Raw genomic sequence first — 16,766 nt, forward strand, 5'->3', positions numbered from 1 at the left:
TCATAACCACTGCATTCATCTAAACAAATTGTTATCAATAAACATCAGTGTGATTATTCAAAGAATTATGTGTCATTTAAAAATGACACAAAACTATTTTATTGTTACTTCACATAAAAGTTACAGGGACTTAAAACAGGATGAACAGAGTGAATAAGAGAACAGAACAGAACACAGGACAGGACAGGAAACGGTGGCGTCAGGATGTTCTCAGCCCTCCACCTACCCCTCCTCCTCAACCTCCCCCTCCTCCTCTCAGCCTTCCGCTTCCTCCTCCTCCTCAAACTCCTGAACAGAGTGAATAAGAGAACAGAACAGAACAGAACAGAACACAATAAGAGTGAATAAGAGAACAGAACAGAACACAGGACGGGACAGGAAACGGTGGCGTCAGGATGTTCTCAGCCCTCCACCTCCCCCTCCTCTCAGCCCTCCGCTTCCTCCTCCTCCTCAAACTCTCCCTCCTCCTCGGCCGTGGCGTCCTGGTACTGCTGGTACTCTGACACCAGGTCGTTCATGTTGCTCTCCGCCTCGGTGAACTCCATCTCGTCCATGCCCTCGCCCGTGTACCAGTGGAGGAAGGCCTTGCGGCGGAACATGGCGGTGAACTGCTCGGAGATGCGCTTGAACAGCTCCTGGATGGCCGTGCTGTTGCCGATGAAGGTGGCGGCCATCTTGAGTCCGCGGGGCGGGATGTCGCACACGGCCGTCTTGACGTTGTTGGGGATCCACTCCACGAAGTAGCTGCTGTTCTTGTTCTGCACGTTCAGCATCTGCTCATCCACCTCCTTCATGGACATGCGGCCGCGGAAGATGGCCGCCACCGTCAGGTAGCGCCCGTGCCGCGGGTCGCACGCGGCCATCATGTTCTTGGCGTCGAACATCTGCTGCGTGAGCTCGGGGACGGTGAGGGCGCGGTACTGCTGACTTCCCCTGCTGGTGAGAGGGGCGAAGCCCGGCATGAAGAAGTGCAGGCGGGGGAAGGGCACCATGTTGACGGCCAGCTTGCGCAGGTCGGCGTTCAGCTGGCCGGGGAAGCGCAGGCAGGTGGTGACGCCGCTCATGGTGGATGAGACCAGGTGGTTCAGGTCTCCGTACGTGGGGGTCGTGAGCTTCAGCGTGCGGAAGCAGATGTCGTACAGGGCCTCGTTGTCGATGCAGTAGGTCTCGTCCGTGTTCTCTACGAGTTGGTGCACTGACAGGGTGGCGTTGTACGGCTCCACCACAGTGTCTGACACTTTAGGAGAGGGCACCACGCTGAAGGTGCACATGATCCTGTCTGGGTATTCTTCACGGATCTTACTGATCAGCAGAGTTCCCATGCCGGACCCCGTGCCCCCACCCAGGGAGTGAGTCAGCTGGAACCCCTGAAGACAGTCGCAGCTCTCCGCCTCCTTCCGCAACACGTCCAGGACCGAGTCCACCAGCTCTGCTCCCTCTGTGTAATGGCCTTTGGCCCAGTTGTTGCCAGCACCACTCTGTCCTGTGAACAGGAAGCACACGAGACATTTTAAGAAATTAGGTAGAAGACAGCATTATCTGTTATTATTATTATTAGTCCTACAGATGTTATGTTATATTATTATATTACATGTTAAAAACATTGAACAATTTCTCCAGCTCAGCCTTTGTTTTCAACACAAACACTTGAAATGTAATATTTGTTTAGCTACATCAAATGCAGATCAAAAACCTATGAAATATTCTTACCGAATACAAAATTATCTGGTCTAAATATCTGTCCAAAGGGACCTGAGCGAACAGAGTCCATAGTGCCCGGTTCCAGATCCACCAAGATGGCTCTGGGGACATATTTTCCTCCTGTTGGAACACAAATGTAATAGAATGAATGTCATAACTTTACTTATGACTGTCACTAGTAGCAGCACATTACAGCTATATAATAATAACAACCTTTATTTGTATAGCACATTTCCTGCAAACGTTGCAGCTCAAAGTGCTTTAACATATCCACACAGCATAAAAATAACAATAGAACAATAGTAATCAATAAAACACACAAAAGCAATCATATAAACTACATAATAAAACAAGAATAAACCATACAATCCAAGGGGCATATAACAAAGATAAACAAAATAACTAAATAATAAAATAATTAGCCTACTATATGATTCAAACAAGTCAATACAAATATATAGATGCATCTAACTAACATTAAAAGACGCATTTAGAAAATAATAGTCATTTAATAAAGGCAATAACATTCAAAAAAACTAGTTTTTTGTATTTTTCCCACAGATCCCTGTGTATGTCACCCACCTGTCGCCTCATTGTAATAGACGTTGATCCTCTCCAGCTGCAGGTCGCTGTCCCCGTGGTAGGTCCCTGTGGGGTCGATGCCGTGTTCATCACTGATCACCTCCCAGAACTGCAGCAGGTGAAGGAAGAAGGGTTCATGTTGTTTACATTATTATTAATAATGATTATTATTATTATTATTACTGAACCCAAATTGCTCCCAGTGAGCGGGCCGGCGCCTTGCATGGTAGCTTGCCGCCATAGATTACTAGATTACTCTTCCTGCCACGAATGGTGGACTGATGATTCACATGCTTAGCATTCAAATGTATTGATTCCATGGTTGCAGACAGTCAACAAATAATGCGCAACCTGATGTTGCTCTTTAATAAACACATAGGTGTATATTGGCTAGCAACCCAGCTAATGTTTCTGTCAGCAGAAGCTTCAGACCGCTAGACGGAGACAGACAGCTAGCTAGCATTATTCAACTAGCTGATTATGGCCTCGAACAAAACCCACCTTTGCGCCGATCTGATTTCCGCATTGACCCACTTGTAAATGAACCAATTCCCTCATTTTACGATAAACAGTATTGTATTACTTTAAAAAGAATATACAACTCTTGATGTAAGCTCTGTCGAGGCTTGCTGTAGCTATTCTGAACGATGCTGTCCCGGTGTAGCGGTGGATGTCTCTGACACTAACGGTTGTTCAGCGCGCTGCTCAGTCTGAACACATTTCTAGCGATTCTATTGGTTACACGAACAGCGCGTCATGGTGAATTAGATTGTACGATTGGTTGTTTCAAGAGATGCACTTGATTCTGATCTGATCTGATTTGATATTCAAATAAAGCTCGTGCATCGTGTGCTGTCAATCAATCACTGAATCACGTGTATTTGTAGAGCACATTTTTAATAATAATAATAATAATAATAATAATAACCTTTATTTGCAGAGCACATTTTACATAATAATAATAATAATAGCCTTTATTTGTATAGCACATTTTACACAGACAAATGTCACACAAAGTTCTTCACAAACAATCTTTGTGAACAATCTTCGCAAAACAATTAATACATAGCTATTCACCAGACAAATGTAGCTTTTCTCTAGACAAACCTGGTTATAGCTAGCTCACCAAAGGCGACATTATAAAGTAATAAGAAGTTAGACGCAGCCCAAAAATAAGCTATTGTATTGAAGCTAAGAATTAGCTATTGTTGCTAGGTAGCTGGCTTCAGGGGAGCATGCCTATGTTCCCCGGGTCCTATGTTCCCCGGGTCCTATGTTCCCCGGGTTCTATGTTCCCCGCTTCCCCGCTTCCGAAAAATTGTTCTATGTTCCCCGTTTTTTTTTTGTTTTTTTTTTGGTATTATTTAAAAAACAACATACACAAATACATAATCATACTGTTTTTTTTTTTTTTTTTTGTTTTTTTTTAAACAACATACACAAATACATACACAAATACATAATCATATGTATCAATGTCAATATCAATATCAATGTCCTGAGGTTGATACACTAATGTATGCTGACGACACTGTACTATTTTGCACATGGTCAGACCAAGACGGAGGTAGCTGCTGTACTTACCAAATCTATGGCTCAGGTGACTACATGGTTGAACCACTGTCGTCTCCAACTTAATGTTTCCAAGACGGTCAGCATGTTTTTTACCAAAACAAACCGTTCTGCTGAAGAAGCATATGTCATTATCTCAGGGGAACAACTACAAGTTGTGAACGAGTTCAAATATCTTGGGGTGCTGTTAGATTCCAACCTCACTTTTAAGGCACATATCAAAAAGGTCTGTAAAATTGTCAAGTTCAATCTGTCCAACTTCCGCTTTTTAAGGGACTACATGTCAACAGAGGCAGCTACCATGTATGTCCACGCCATGATCTTCACACACATCAACTACTGCATAACAAGCTGGTCACAAGCAAATCCCACAACCTGCCTGGTCAGTTAGAGGGGCATGTGAATGGAACCTGATTCCAGGGCACCTTAAAGAATTAGGCACCTTTAAATCATTTAGAAAGCACCTAAAACAGTGGATGATCAACACACACACCTGCCAACATTGAAATGTCCTGTCCTATACCTGTATGTCATGTGTACCGCCTGTCTGTGTACTGCCTAACATGTCTTACCTGTACAGTCTGTGTGCTTGTTTTTAGTCTGCTTACCGTGCGTATATCTTGCTTGCTTTTAGTCTGCTTAGTCTCCCTTTAACCGCCTATGATTAATGTATGCTCTTTTAACCCTCTGCTTATATGTACCCTCCTTTTAACCGCCTATGATTAATGTATGCTCTTTTAACCCCCTATGTTATGCCCTTAAGCTAAATGCTTGTCCTGTCTACTTTTTTGTGCCTAGGACTACCTATATTTTATCTTTTAAATGTACTTTTTTCCTCCAGGGAGCCGTATACAACATCATGGCATAGGGACTGCGGATGAAAACTAGCTTTCGGGCTAACTCTGGCGTATTTACAATTTATTTTTGTTTTATTAATATGCACTGTCCCTTGAATAAATAAATGAATCTGAATCTGAAATCTGAAATTTAAAAAACAACATACACAAATACATAATCATATGTATCAATATACATAATATATATTATGTAATAATCAATGTCATGGTATTGTCTCAGCATTTTATATAACTCCCTAGATAGATCATTTTCGAGATGGAATTGAAAATCTTATATTCCTAAAAGAACACCAGCGCAGGGGTGCACCTGTTATGTGCGCCTGTCGGGGCTTCTCTCAGGATTATTCCAATTTGAATTGCACTTGCATTAATTAGTTAGGCCACATTTAGGGTTAGGGTTAGGGTTAGGGTTAGGGTTAAGGTTAGGGTAAGGGTTAAGGTTAGGGTTAGGGTTAAGGTTAGGGTTAGGGTTAGGGTAACCATAGGGTTTCCAATTCAAAATGGAATAATCCCGAGAGAAGCCCCGACAGGCGCACATAACAGGCGCACCCCTGCCCTATCAGAACGAGCTACCCCAATGTCACGTCGGAATTCGACGTTTGGATGCAAATGTCACATCGGAATTCGACGTTTGGATGCAATCTCAAGTCAGAATTCGACGTTTGTCCATAAACGTCGAATTCTGACGTCTGCCGTGTGAGACCAGGCTGATTAGAGTTAGTAGATTTGTGACAGTGTGTCTGAATTGGAGTCCTAGTATACTGTACTTCCAAATGGTTTAGCATGGGGGGTCAGCTTCAGTACTAGATTTGGGCCGAGGTCCAATAGTGTCCTACCTACAAAAGGTTTTGTACATATAATCATTTTGTTCCTATGTATAATAGTTCCTGCAATTTCCTGTAAATGTCTATCAATTAGTAATCCACAGTATGATTATGTATTTGCGTATGTTGTTTTCAAAAAACAAACAAAAAAAAACAAAAACAGTATGATTATGTATTTGTGTATGTTGTTTTTTAAATAATAAAAAAAAAAAAAAAAAAAAAAAAACACGGAAGCGGGGAACATAGAACCCTTTTTCGGAAGCGGGGAACATAGAACCCTTTTTTTTTTTTTTTCTAAGAAATCGGGGAACATAGGACCCGGGGAACATAGGACCCGGGGAACATAGGGATGACCCCGGCTTCAGCAGGTTGGAGGGAAATGCTAGCTAGCTTCAGTTCTCGACTCTAGACTTCCAATATCAGACAGAGACTATTACACTGCCACAGAGTCAACATGTCTGTGTATCGCCAACCTTATATTGAATGAATGAATATGTTCTGTGGCCAGCATGTAGTCAGCCTGGCAACTAATCACTAATCGATCTGTAGCGTCAGGTAAGGTCAAGGTTAAGAAATGGTATGATCCACTTTAGGGATGTCTGACATCGTTTTACAAGATTTTTCCAGGCATGAATATGGGAAATATATTATATATAAATGTTTCGACCCCTCCAACCTCTTGTTTTTACCTCTTTTAGGGGGGGTCCAACTTGAACACCCCCATTCCTCATTCCATTTCACGCATTACAATGAGGACATTATGCAGACATAGCTGAGCCCTGGTGCCAGACCCACAGCCCGGGGGGGCCTGACTGTGCTACACCAGTGTAGCTCTGGTGTTTAAAGAAAAGCCACAATGATAATTAATGATAGTGAATATTTGCATTTAGGGTTCGGTCGCAGCCTTCGGGGGAGGCTGCATGGTGGAGGTAGAAATCGAAGGACGGGCTCATTGTTTAATGCATGGAATGGAACAGGGAACGGTGTCTATCGTATATATATCAAACCTGTGTGTTTGATACCATTGCTCATTCCATTCCATGCATTATAATGAGCCCGTCCTCTGATTTCTACCTCCACCAGCCTCCCTTGGTTGCCTTATCTGTCAGTTGCTGGAACCTTCATGTCAAACGGTTCATTAGCAATTGGGGAGCTGTGTCGCTGTGCTGATGGGCGCTGGAGAGAGATAGAGTAAAGCAGCTATGGCATTAGCGTTAGCCTAGGAACATGGCTCTTGGTTCACGAAGCAGGCAGTCAATCAGTAAATAGCAAACTGATTTTTTAATGAACGCTGATATGATGCGTTTTGTGTAGCTATGTGCAAGATGCTGTGTGCCTATCAAATATTGCAATACTCATTGTGTAACCTTAAACATACTTTAAGTGTGCCCACTCTCAGGACATAAACTGACCACTCTGAGTCAGCATGCGTTTCTGTAACTGGACCTGAGCCAAATATAGAGATGGGGACCAGTTGGGATCTAAGGAAAGGGGAGCCTTGTGGTGGTCAGCCAGGTGGTAGACTTATATGGGTACTGGGGTCAATAGATCAGTATATTTGGGAACGAACGGTCAGCTGACTGAGAGTCAGGTAACTGGTGACCGGAACAAACAAACCGTTATGGTAGGGAAGCAGAGGCAAGCTAGCTTCTAACTTTAGTATGTAAACATGTATGACGGGTGACCGATGATTGGCAAGGGACAGCTGTTTCCGGTGTCAGCGGAAATCTAGCATATAAGGCCACTGCAAAATGTCATTCGGGGCGAGTCTCTCACCGTTGCTTGCCGTGTGTTGAGAGAGGCTGGCCCAGCGCTGTGTAATGGATTAAACTTTATCTTAATTGTCTATCTCGAGCATTAATTAATTATCATAAGGAAGCAACACCTCTCGGTCTCCGCATTCATCTGACATTCATCTTATCAATTGGCGTTTAACGAACAGGATCCTAGATTCAGCGAGACAGGTAAGGCAGATAAACCAGTGTGGTTGTGTGCTTAACCTGAATTGTTGTTCTAGAGGGAAAAACCTGTAATTTTTTTCCTTGAATGAAGGAAAGGGGATGAATTTGATGATGGGGGGGCCAATGATTAAAATTGACTAAATATTAAAGCTTGAGTATTGCTGTGTACATTGAAGGTCATTGATCCACATCTAGGATACGTTATAAAGGACAGAGATGCTAGGTGTCACTCTGGAGGAGATTAATACTGACACTGGATATTGATTAATTCATAGAAGAATTGATTAAACGGAATTGGGCATTCCGTGGGTTTTTATTTATGGTTATCTGTAAGGTACAGACATATTGAGGTATTTGACAGGAAATAAGGTGAACTGCAGCACGCTTGAGTCAATTGAAACTATGAAGTAGAATGTTGATTAAGATGGTTAAATGAATAAGGTATTGACACGCAAGTGGTTATGGTATGTAATTTGAAGTGTGATTTAAAGAAAGTGTTTAAAGTGGTCTAGTAATGTGGTATTATGTAGAGAAACAGGATAATGAAAGATATAGGTCAGCGGTAATAAGACAGTTGTAGGACGATAAGACGTTGAACGGATACGGCATTTGTGTTAATGGTAAAGCGCAACAGATTTGAGTGACAAGATTGATTTATTGAGACAGGAGAGAACAGATGAGACGTGGATTTAAATGACCTTGATGAGACGCAATGCAACAGACTGAATTAAAGTATATGACACGAATGGTGTAACTATAAAGCTCTAACGAGACAATTTAGATAAAAGAATTCCTTTTTACTAACATTGTGTGCAGTGTAATTAATCAAACATGGGGAATCAAATGTCTAGGACGACAAATTGTGAGAAACGGATTATTAAATATAAGTCGGTTAGGGACTTGCCACGAGGGGAAAAGAAATCTATTAAGAAACTATTGGAAATTGATCCACACATAATTGATATTCCGATAAAATACACTGATACAGTGACACCAAAAGGATGGATTTTACTTAAATTAGGACCATTCTATGCAGAACCGTTTCTAACAAAGATTGCGGAATGGAGTGACGATAATTTCCCAAGTATCGGGAGTTTTGAAAAGAATAAACTAAAGATTATTGATGAATATTTGATATCAAACAAAAGCATTTGCGACCCATTATGGGATATTGATTACATGAAAGAAGTCTATCAAGCATGGGTAATAATGTCTAATCAATGGCCTGGTAATATTGTCAGAAAGAAGGAACACAATAGGTTTAACCCTATACCCAAGGTAAAGGAGATACAGAGCGTGTCTCCTCCTGTACAGCCGGAACAGGCGGAGCAGGATGTGATACGCAGCGTGGTCCGGGTGCAGGCACCATTGTTAAATATAGAGGAGAAAGTACTGTATAAACCATTAACCCTGAATGACGTATCTGCAATCATAGTCGACGCACCCAGACCCTTGATTAACCCAAAAGGATTCATAAATTGGTATGAAACAATGTTGCTACATGGTAATTTGAATGGCACGGATTTAAGATACATTCTGATCACGTTAATGCCAGATGTTGAAATTGATACTTTGATAAATGCTTGTGAAACTTTGAATGAAGATAATGATGGGCCATGTAGAGGTAATACAATTAATGAACGATTCCCATGGTTTAATAAACAACACAAAGTGACTCACATTGAACAATTAACCAAATTTCTAAACGAACATGCTAGCCAAAACCGTGATATCTCACAAATTCTGAATTGTAAACGTAAGCCTAATGAAACAATGTCTGACTTTGTAATCAGATTCCAAAATACCTGGAGAGAAAAGGCGAATTTGGAATTAGATGACAAACCTAACGCATTCTTTACAAATATGATTCTAGATGGTATTGGAGACGATGCGAAAAACTTTAAATTATCGACACCAGACATTTTCTCAATGACACCAGCATTGATTGAAAAACGAATAAGGGAATTAGAAGCTTTGGGATTGTTTAATAAGCAACACCAACCACAAGTCTTGGAGCTTGCGCAATACGCGGACCTAGAGGGTTGGAATGAATACTAAGCATTATGGGTAATGAAGTCTTACGTGAAGCATGTCGAGTGATAGAGTTATAGGGAAATCATTGAGTTAAGTAATAATAATCCTTGTATTGATTAATATATTGTAAACAAATGATAAAGAGTGAAATGAATAACTATTGTATTTTCAGGACAAGCTAAATAGCTTAGCACCAACAGCAGAAAAGTGGTAAAGAGACGAGGGGTGAAACACTGCTCCACAACGCTGCACCAGGGACGACGCTCTGAACCAACACTATTAATAGAACTGCCCTTGCAAACAAGACGCAGCTCGGTGACACAGAGACACACACACGCAGAGAACACATAGAAGTGTTAGACATGAAAATGTAGTTGTCTCTTATTGTAATTATCATACAATTCTGCATTGACTCAGTAAGCGTAACATTTGAATTTACTTAGTAAACAGAGACATGCATTGATGACTGTTGATGTTCACACAAGCAAAGAGGAATATGTGACATTTTGATTGATGAATAATCCCGAACGGACAACACAACTCTTGCCAATTCTATCTCCTGACAGCAAAAAAAACTGAGCGACGGACTGAAAACGGGGGCGTTGCTGAGGGCCGATCTAACAGAAGTGGGGGCTGAAATGACAGTGAACGATTGACGGATGAGAGAAAGGGGAAACCACAAATGATAATTCTCTGTGTAAACTGTAAATGAAAATGTTGTTTTTCTGTGTGGAAGCGGAAACATGATAATGACATGACAGACTACAGACTTTGATAAAGCAATTACACATACGAATATGACGGTATTTTACACAATCAACAGTGTTAATCGGCCAACAGCTGAATGCACGAGCATTACACATTGATGCAACATTTATGATAGAAAACCATTCACACTGACTCAAGAATGTCTCTGATAAAGCTACCAAAACCAACGGGTGATTGACTGAGAAATATTTGATTATAAGAGAGGGATAGAACATTTAAATGTTCACAGCAAATTTACACCTTAATGCAAAATAAGCTCATAGTGTACATAGACCAACGGGGAAGTATTCAAGCCATCAGTTATGATTATGATCAGAATGTTTAACATACGGGTAGAATAGAACCTATCTACCTCATTAAAAGTATGCTTATGAGAATTGACTCAGATTGCACATTGACAGTAAATAAACTAAGTATTAAAGAACTGATTTGGATATTAAAGGGACGGTTCACGGTTTTTCACAACACACGTCCTAGTTTGAATACCCATGGCATGAACTTCAAATGACAAATCCTTTTGTTTCCTCTAGGAGCATTGATGAAGGACGAGTTAACCATTTTGAGAGAAACTCAATGTCTGTCTACCTGTACTTAACGATTGTGCAATCCCTGTATCTAAAAATGTCTCAGCAGGCAAGTGCATAACTCACTAGATGGGGGGGACCACAGGGGGCCCAACCCACTCTCAACTCTGACGATGAGAACCAAGCAAAGGGGAAAACACGTATTATGACAAACGATTACTGATGCCAGGACCATAATGATGATTATCTCTGCTATTAACAATTATTCTTGATGTTGTTGTGAATTAAGATTGAAACTAGGACAAGAGATACCGGACAGACGATGCGTGACGGGAGACACCATGTGATCCTGGCCTCGCTGTGCATAAGATGGATGGCCACAATTCTATCGGTTCTGTATACGCTCTGGGTGTTAACTAACGAAACAGACTTTACTTTAACTAAAGACTCTGACACTAATCTTGTTCGCATGCGTCGTGACATCCAGGGAGTTAAACCAAATAGCGCACTAGACTCAGTTGCAGGAGTTTGCCAGTTTGTTGACAATTGTTGTACGTATTCACCACAACAGGAGTAAACCTTTAAGATCAGACAATGGGGACATAGAACAATAGGGGAGAGAAAAGTAGGGGGTAAGGATTTAGAGTTTCAATAACACTGTTAAAACATTTGAGCAAGCAGCATGAGGGTGAATGAAATAATTTCTACTGTGAGTCTCTCAATAACACAGCAACAATACAAGAGGACGAGAAGGCGAAAGACAACAATGTTCCAGCGTCTCAGATAGTGCCTCATTGCGACCGGAAAAGCATGATGGTCCCTCTGTTGAAGATCGACCTAGGATATCGAAGACACCTAAAGAAAAGGATTGACGATATCCCTATTTGTTAAAAATGTATAATTATGTAACAAACTATGGAAAAACATGTGATTTGAATTAATGATGGAAATGATACCTACTTCATTTGTAAAGAGTAGTTAGACATAGCAATGAGAAACCTATTTGGATATTTTCTCCTTTAAACAACAAAGGTTTTTATCCAAAGGAGGTGATTATTAATCAGAGTAGTTAACCACAAAGTGACCTTTTACTCATGCCAAGTCAATTGTGGAGTGAGATGTTTGTTCACTTTGTCAGGCCACATGACTGGGAACTTGCATTTGTCCATGGGAAAAGTCATTTAAAGACGATTCCGGGGGAGGAATGCGGGATCTCAACCATGGGGAAAGAAAGAGAAATAATTAAAGTTACTGTCCATTAGAGAAGACAAAAAAGAGTGAGCTGATATGATGCGTTTTGTGTAGCTATGTGCAAGATGCTGTGTGCCTATCAAATATTGCAATACTCATTGTGTAACCTTAAACATACTTTAAGTGTGCCCACTCTCAGGACATAAACTGACCACTCTGAGTCAGCATGCGTTTCTGTAACTGGACCTGAGCCAAATATAGAGATGGGGACCAGTTGGGATCTAAGGAAAGGGGAGCCTTGTGGTGGTCAGCCAGGTGGTAGACTTATATGGGTACTGGGGTCAATAGATCAGTATATTTGGGAACGAACGGTCAGCTGACTGAGAGTCAGGTAACTGGTGACCGGAACAAACAAACCGTTATGGTAGGGAAGCAGAGGCAAGCTAGCTTCTAACTTTAGTATGTAAACATGTATGACGGGTGACCGATGATTGGCAAGGGACAGCTGTTTCCGGTGTCAGCGGAAATCTAGCATATAAGGCCACTGCAAAATGTCATTCGGGGCGAGTCTCTCACCGTTGCTTGCCGTGTGTTGAGAGAGGCTGGCCCAGCGCTGTGTAATGGATTAAACTTTATCTTAATTGTCTATCTCGAGCATTAATTAATTATCATAAGGAAGCAACACCTCTCGGTCTCCGCATTCATCTGACATTCATCTTATCAAACGCCATTACGGAGACAGATGTCAACATATCTCTGGTTGGATTTATTTAATGAACGTGTAACCTACTACTACTGCATCCAGTGTGTGTGTGTGTGTGTGTGTGTGTGTGTGTGCGTGCCTGCATGCGTGCGTGCGTGCATATGCATACATGCGTGCCTGAGTACTCGCCTGCCTGCCTGCCTGCTAGCCTGCTAGCCTGCGTACATGCGTGCCTGCGTGCGTGCATAGCAGATGCTGACTGTAAGCTATGGACATCAGGGCCCGTACTGTTTAAATTAAAAGATTATTGAACTGATGGTAATGCTAAGCTTGTGAATGGGAGTACGGGTTAAACATTCATCGGCCGTATCTGTGTCAATTTCATTATTTATCTACCGCTCTTTTAAAAGCCTGGCCCTGCGCTTGGCTAACCTCTCTAAAAATAGACCAACCGACATCCAATTAGCACAGAGAGCCACGGGTTTCAGCGAATCAAACGGCCATGTTCATTGGCACGGCTTCAGACGTACTGGCACGCTCTTTTCCCGCCAGCAGCTGTACACCAAGTGGAAGGAGAGGAACTCCGGCGCCTTGAGAGATGACCAAGGGTTGTGACTGAGAGGAAGACATGTCATGAAACAGGACGTACCCTGTTGGATGTGCATCCCAAAAAACATGACGATGATGATCACAAGCGAGATGCTAGACACACAGGCATACACACACACCCACACAGAAAACACACACACACACACAGCGCCGTGGTGAGCGCCATGATACACTGCTTCATCATCATCATGATGATCGTGATCATGATCGTGATCATCATCATCATCATCATCACCATCGTCATCATCATCATCATCATCATCTCAAGTCGGTCACAAGAGAGTTTCCATCCACAGCCATTTTGAAATTGAAAACAAGAAAATGAGAATGTCCCAAGTTTGTAATCCCCAGAGTAGTCCTGCAGGTCGTAGTCCAACCCCCCCCCCCCCCCCCAGTAAACTAGAACATCTCAAAGGAACGGGAGATGACAGCAGACCATATGTTTCATAAAGCACTCTTACTGTATGTCCATGGGTGTAGTATCAGCCACACTGAGACATGTCAGCCAGCCACTCTCCTGACCACTGCGCCCACGTGCATGCAGTTGTTGAAGTCGCTGGCTCAGGGGGGAGGCAGAGGGAGGCGGGGGGAGATGGGGGGAGACAGGGGGGGGGCGGGCATGGTCTGGCATGCCACTGTGAACGTGACAACGCCAGTGCCACCCCTCTGATGACAGATGGCCCGAGGTCCCCAGGCTGCACCCCCGGGCTCCTGGGCACAAAAAGTGCGGCCATGCACAAGATATCCGGTCTCTGATTGGGCCGCGGCGCTCGGCCGGGCCTCCCATGGGGCCGTGTGACTCTGTGAGGAGAAGCAGTGAGGATATGCTTGAGAACACATTCATGTCGACCCTGTTGTTTCCCCTGTCTCCCCTCCCCCCACCCCCCGGTTTTGGATACTGTGGCTTGAAAGGGTGAACACTAGCTGCTGCGCTACATAGCAGTTGTATCGCCTACATTGTCATTCTCACACCTGAAAAGCTACAAAGTACAATACAAACAACATGAACTAACACTGAAGTATAGACTCTCAAAAAGCAAGCCAAGGAAAAACATGGGGCACGCACGTAGGGGCAAGGAGAAATTCCCTCATCACCGTCCAAAATGGTGGCAACATGGCTAAAATTGCCTCTGTGTGGTCTGCATGTTTCATTGGTCAAAGCCCGGGCCATTCATATTTTCCATGCCCTGAATCATTCAAACAAAACTGCATTACAGCAAAATTCAGAGCTGCTTGCATCTCCCCTCTCCCAGAGCTAAGCCCCCCGCCATGACGTCCCCTCTGCTGGATAAGGAGAATGAAGGATTTTCATTTTTAGGCCCTTTAGGCCCTAAACTGCAGAGGCACATACATCTGGTCAACATTATTACTATTAATTACTTGATATTCGGCTGCTAAAAGGCAGTTTCCCTTCAAGCCCTCCGGCCGCTAATCTCGCAGCGAGCGCTAACGTTAAAGCCATAATCACGCGCCATGTGACAAAAGGCGCCAAAAAACCTGTCTCTCTCTAGAGGACAGGGACGAGGCTCGGGAGGATTTCCACCCACCAGCAGTACCGACCCGGCAGCACATCAAAGTCAGACAGACTTAAATCCCCCCGCCCTACTCCCTCCTTTCAACAGCGTGGGATGCAATGAATAATGTTCTGTTGTGATTGGATGTACGGTCCAACACAGTCGCAGGATGAATGTGGTGATTAACATAGTGGAGAGGGAAGGACTCGTCTGTGTCTAATACATGTGTCTTAATACATATATATATATATTAATACTTACATGTGGCCATTCTCAGTTCACATCCTGTCTTCTTTTTTGTGTGGGGGGTGTGTGTGTGGGATGTAAAAGCCCTTAAAAGCGGAAATGAACTTTTCATGCATTATGGGATGTCCTTCTCCTCACCCTGTTGTTTCCTTTTTCCTCTCTCTCTCTCTGTCTCTTTCTCTCTCTCTCTTTCTCTTTCTCTTTCTCTCTCTCTCCCTCTCTCCCTATCTCTCTCTCACTCTCTTTCTCTTTCTCTCTCTCTCCCTCTCTCCCTATCTCTCTCACTCTCTTTCTCTCTCTCCCTCTCTCTCTCTCCCTATCTCTCCCTCTCTCTCCCTCTCTCCCTATCTCTCTCTCACTCTCCCTCTCTCTCTCTCATTCTCTCTGTCTCTCTCTCTCTAATTGCAATTTCATCTAGAAATAGAATTCAGCCATGATGTAAGGAGCGCTGTCCTCTCTCTCTCTCCTCCGGCTGGCTGTCCCTCCTGCTCCGTGCGCCTCCCCGGAGACTTAAAGGGACTTTAAAGGGGCCATTGTGTAACATAAGATAAGTCAGGAACCGCTTGATAAACACTTCCTTTCATCACTGTGGGACGACTGCTTTTTCTCTTTCTCTTCTCTTCTCTTTCGCTATCTCTCTCTCTCTCTCTTTCTCTGTCTGTCTGTCTGTCTTTCTCTCTCTCTCCCCCCCCCCTCTCTCTCTCTTTCTCTCTCTCTCAAATTCAAATTCAAATTCAAATTCAAATTCAAAGTTGCTTTATTGGCATGACAGTGTGTGTTGCCTTGGACAGTGGATGGTCTGCGTCGCAAACCACCCCGTCCCCCCCCCGTCCCCCACCGTGGAGTGGGTATCAGTATTTTATGTGTAGTTAATTAAGTGTTTGTGTGGTCAGAATTATATCTATATATTTGTTCTCTGTATGTCTACTATAACTATAACAACTGTGTTGTTACAACAATGACACATGTCTCATAGTGTGGCAGGAGGTAACATATTTTGCAGCTCAGCAGCTGACTTCTTTTTCACCTCACAAGTAGGTCAATTTTTTTGTTTGGAGGTAGGTTATTGAATTCAGGGTATATTTATTGGCATTTAGGGTAGAAAATTGCCCTTATACTTTCATGTGTTCTACAGACTGTGAGAAAGTGGATTTCTCTCTCTCTCTCTCATTTCAGCAACACTGTCTGTATCTAATCAAAATGGCTCCACTGTTGGCACGTCTTCCATTTCAGCTGTGTGATTAGCCAACCTTGCAGTGCATTCGAGAAATGCCTTTGGAAGTGTCTCCTGGTTCCACACGGATGACCTCTGAGGGGAATATTGATTCAGGGGTTCAAAGCTGCCAGTTTCCTTCCATCCTCGACCCCCCCCTTATCAAGTCCTCCTCTGGAGTCTGTCTATCACACACACATACACACACACACACACACACAGACACACACACACACACACACACACAGACACACACACACACACACACACACACACACACACACACACACACACACACACACACACACACATTGACATGCAGAGAAGCACAAAAAGACTCACAGATCACAAAAAAAGACATGGTAGACACAGAACAGAAACGTACACACACACAGACACACACACAGACACGCATGCACGCACGAACGAACGCACACACACACACACACACACACACACACACACAC

At 43.1% G+C, this 16,766-nt stretch overlaps 1 protein-coding gene across 1 annotated transcript; it reads right to left on the reverse strand.

Moving 5' to 3' along the window:
* Positions 1 to 425: 425 nt before the first annotated feature.
* Positions 426 to 2,841, reverse strand: LOC308155073 (tubulin beta chain-like; the record flags this gene model as incomplete). Its single annotated transcript, XM_080528311.1, has 4 exons — positions 426 to 1,483; positions 1,711 to 1,821; positions 2,284 to 2,392; positions 2,785 to 2,841. 4 exons carry the CDS (start codon positions 2,839 to 2,841, stop codon positions 426 to 428), a joined length of 1,335 nt encoding a protein of 444 aa, XP_080384437.1.
* Positions 2,842 to 16,766: the final 13,925 nt, after the last annotated feature.

The sequence above is a fragment of the Nansenia antarctica genome (assembly GCF_963989245.1).
Source record: "Nansenia antarctica genome assembly, chromosome: 4".
NCBI classification, from domain to species: Eukaryota; Metazoa; Chordata; class Actinopteri; order Argentiniformes; family Microstomatidae; genus Nansenia; species Nansenia antarctica.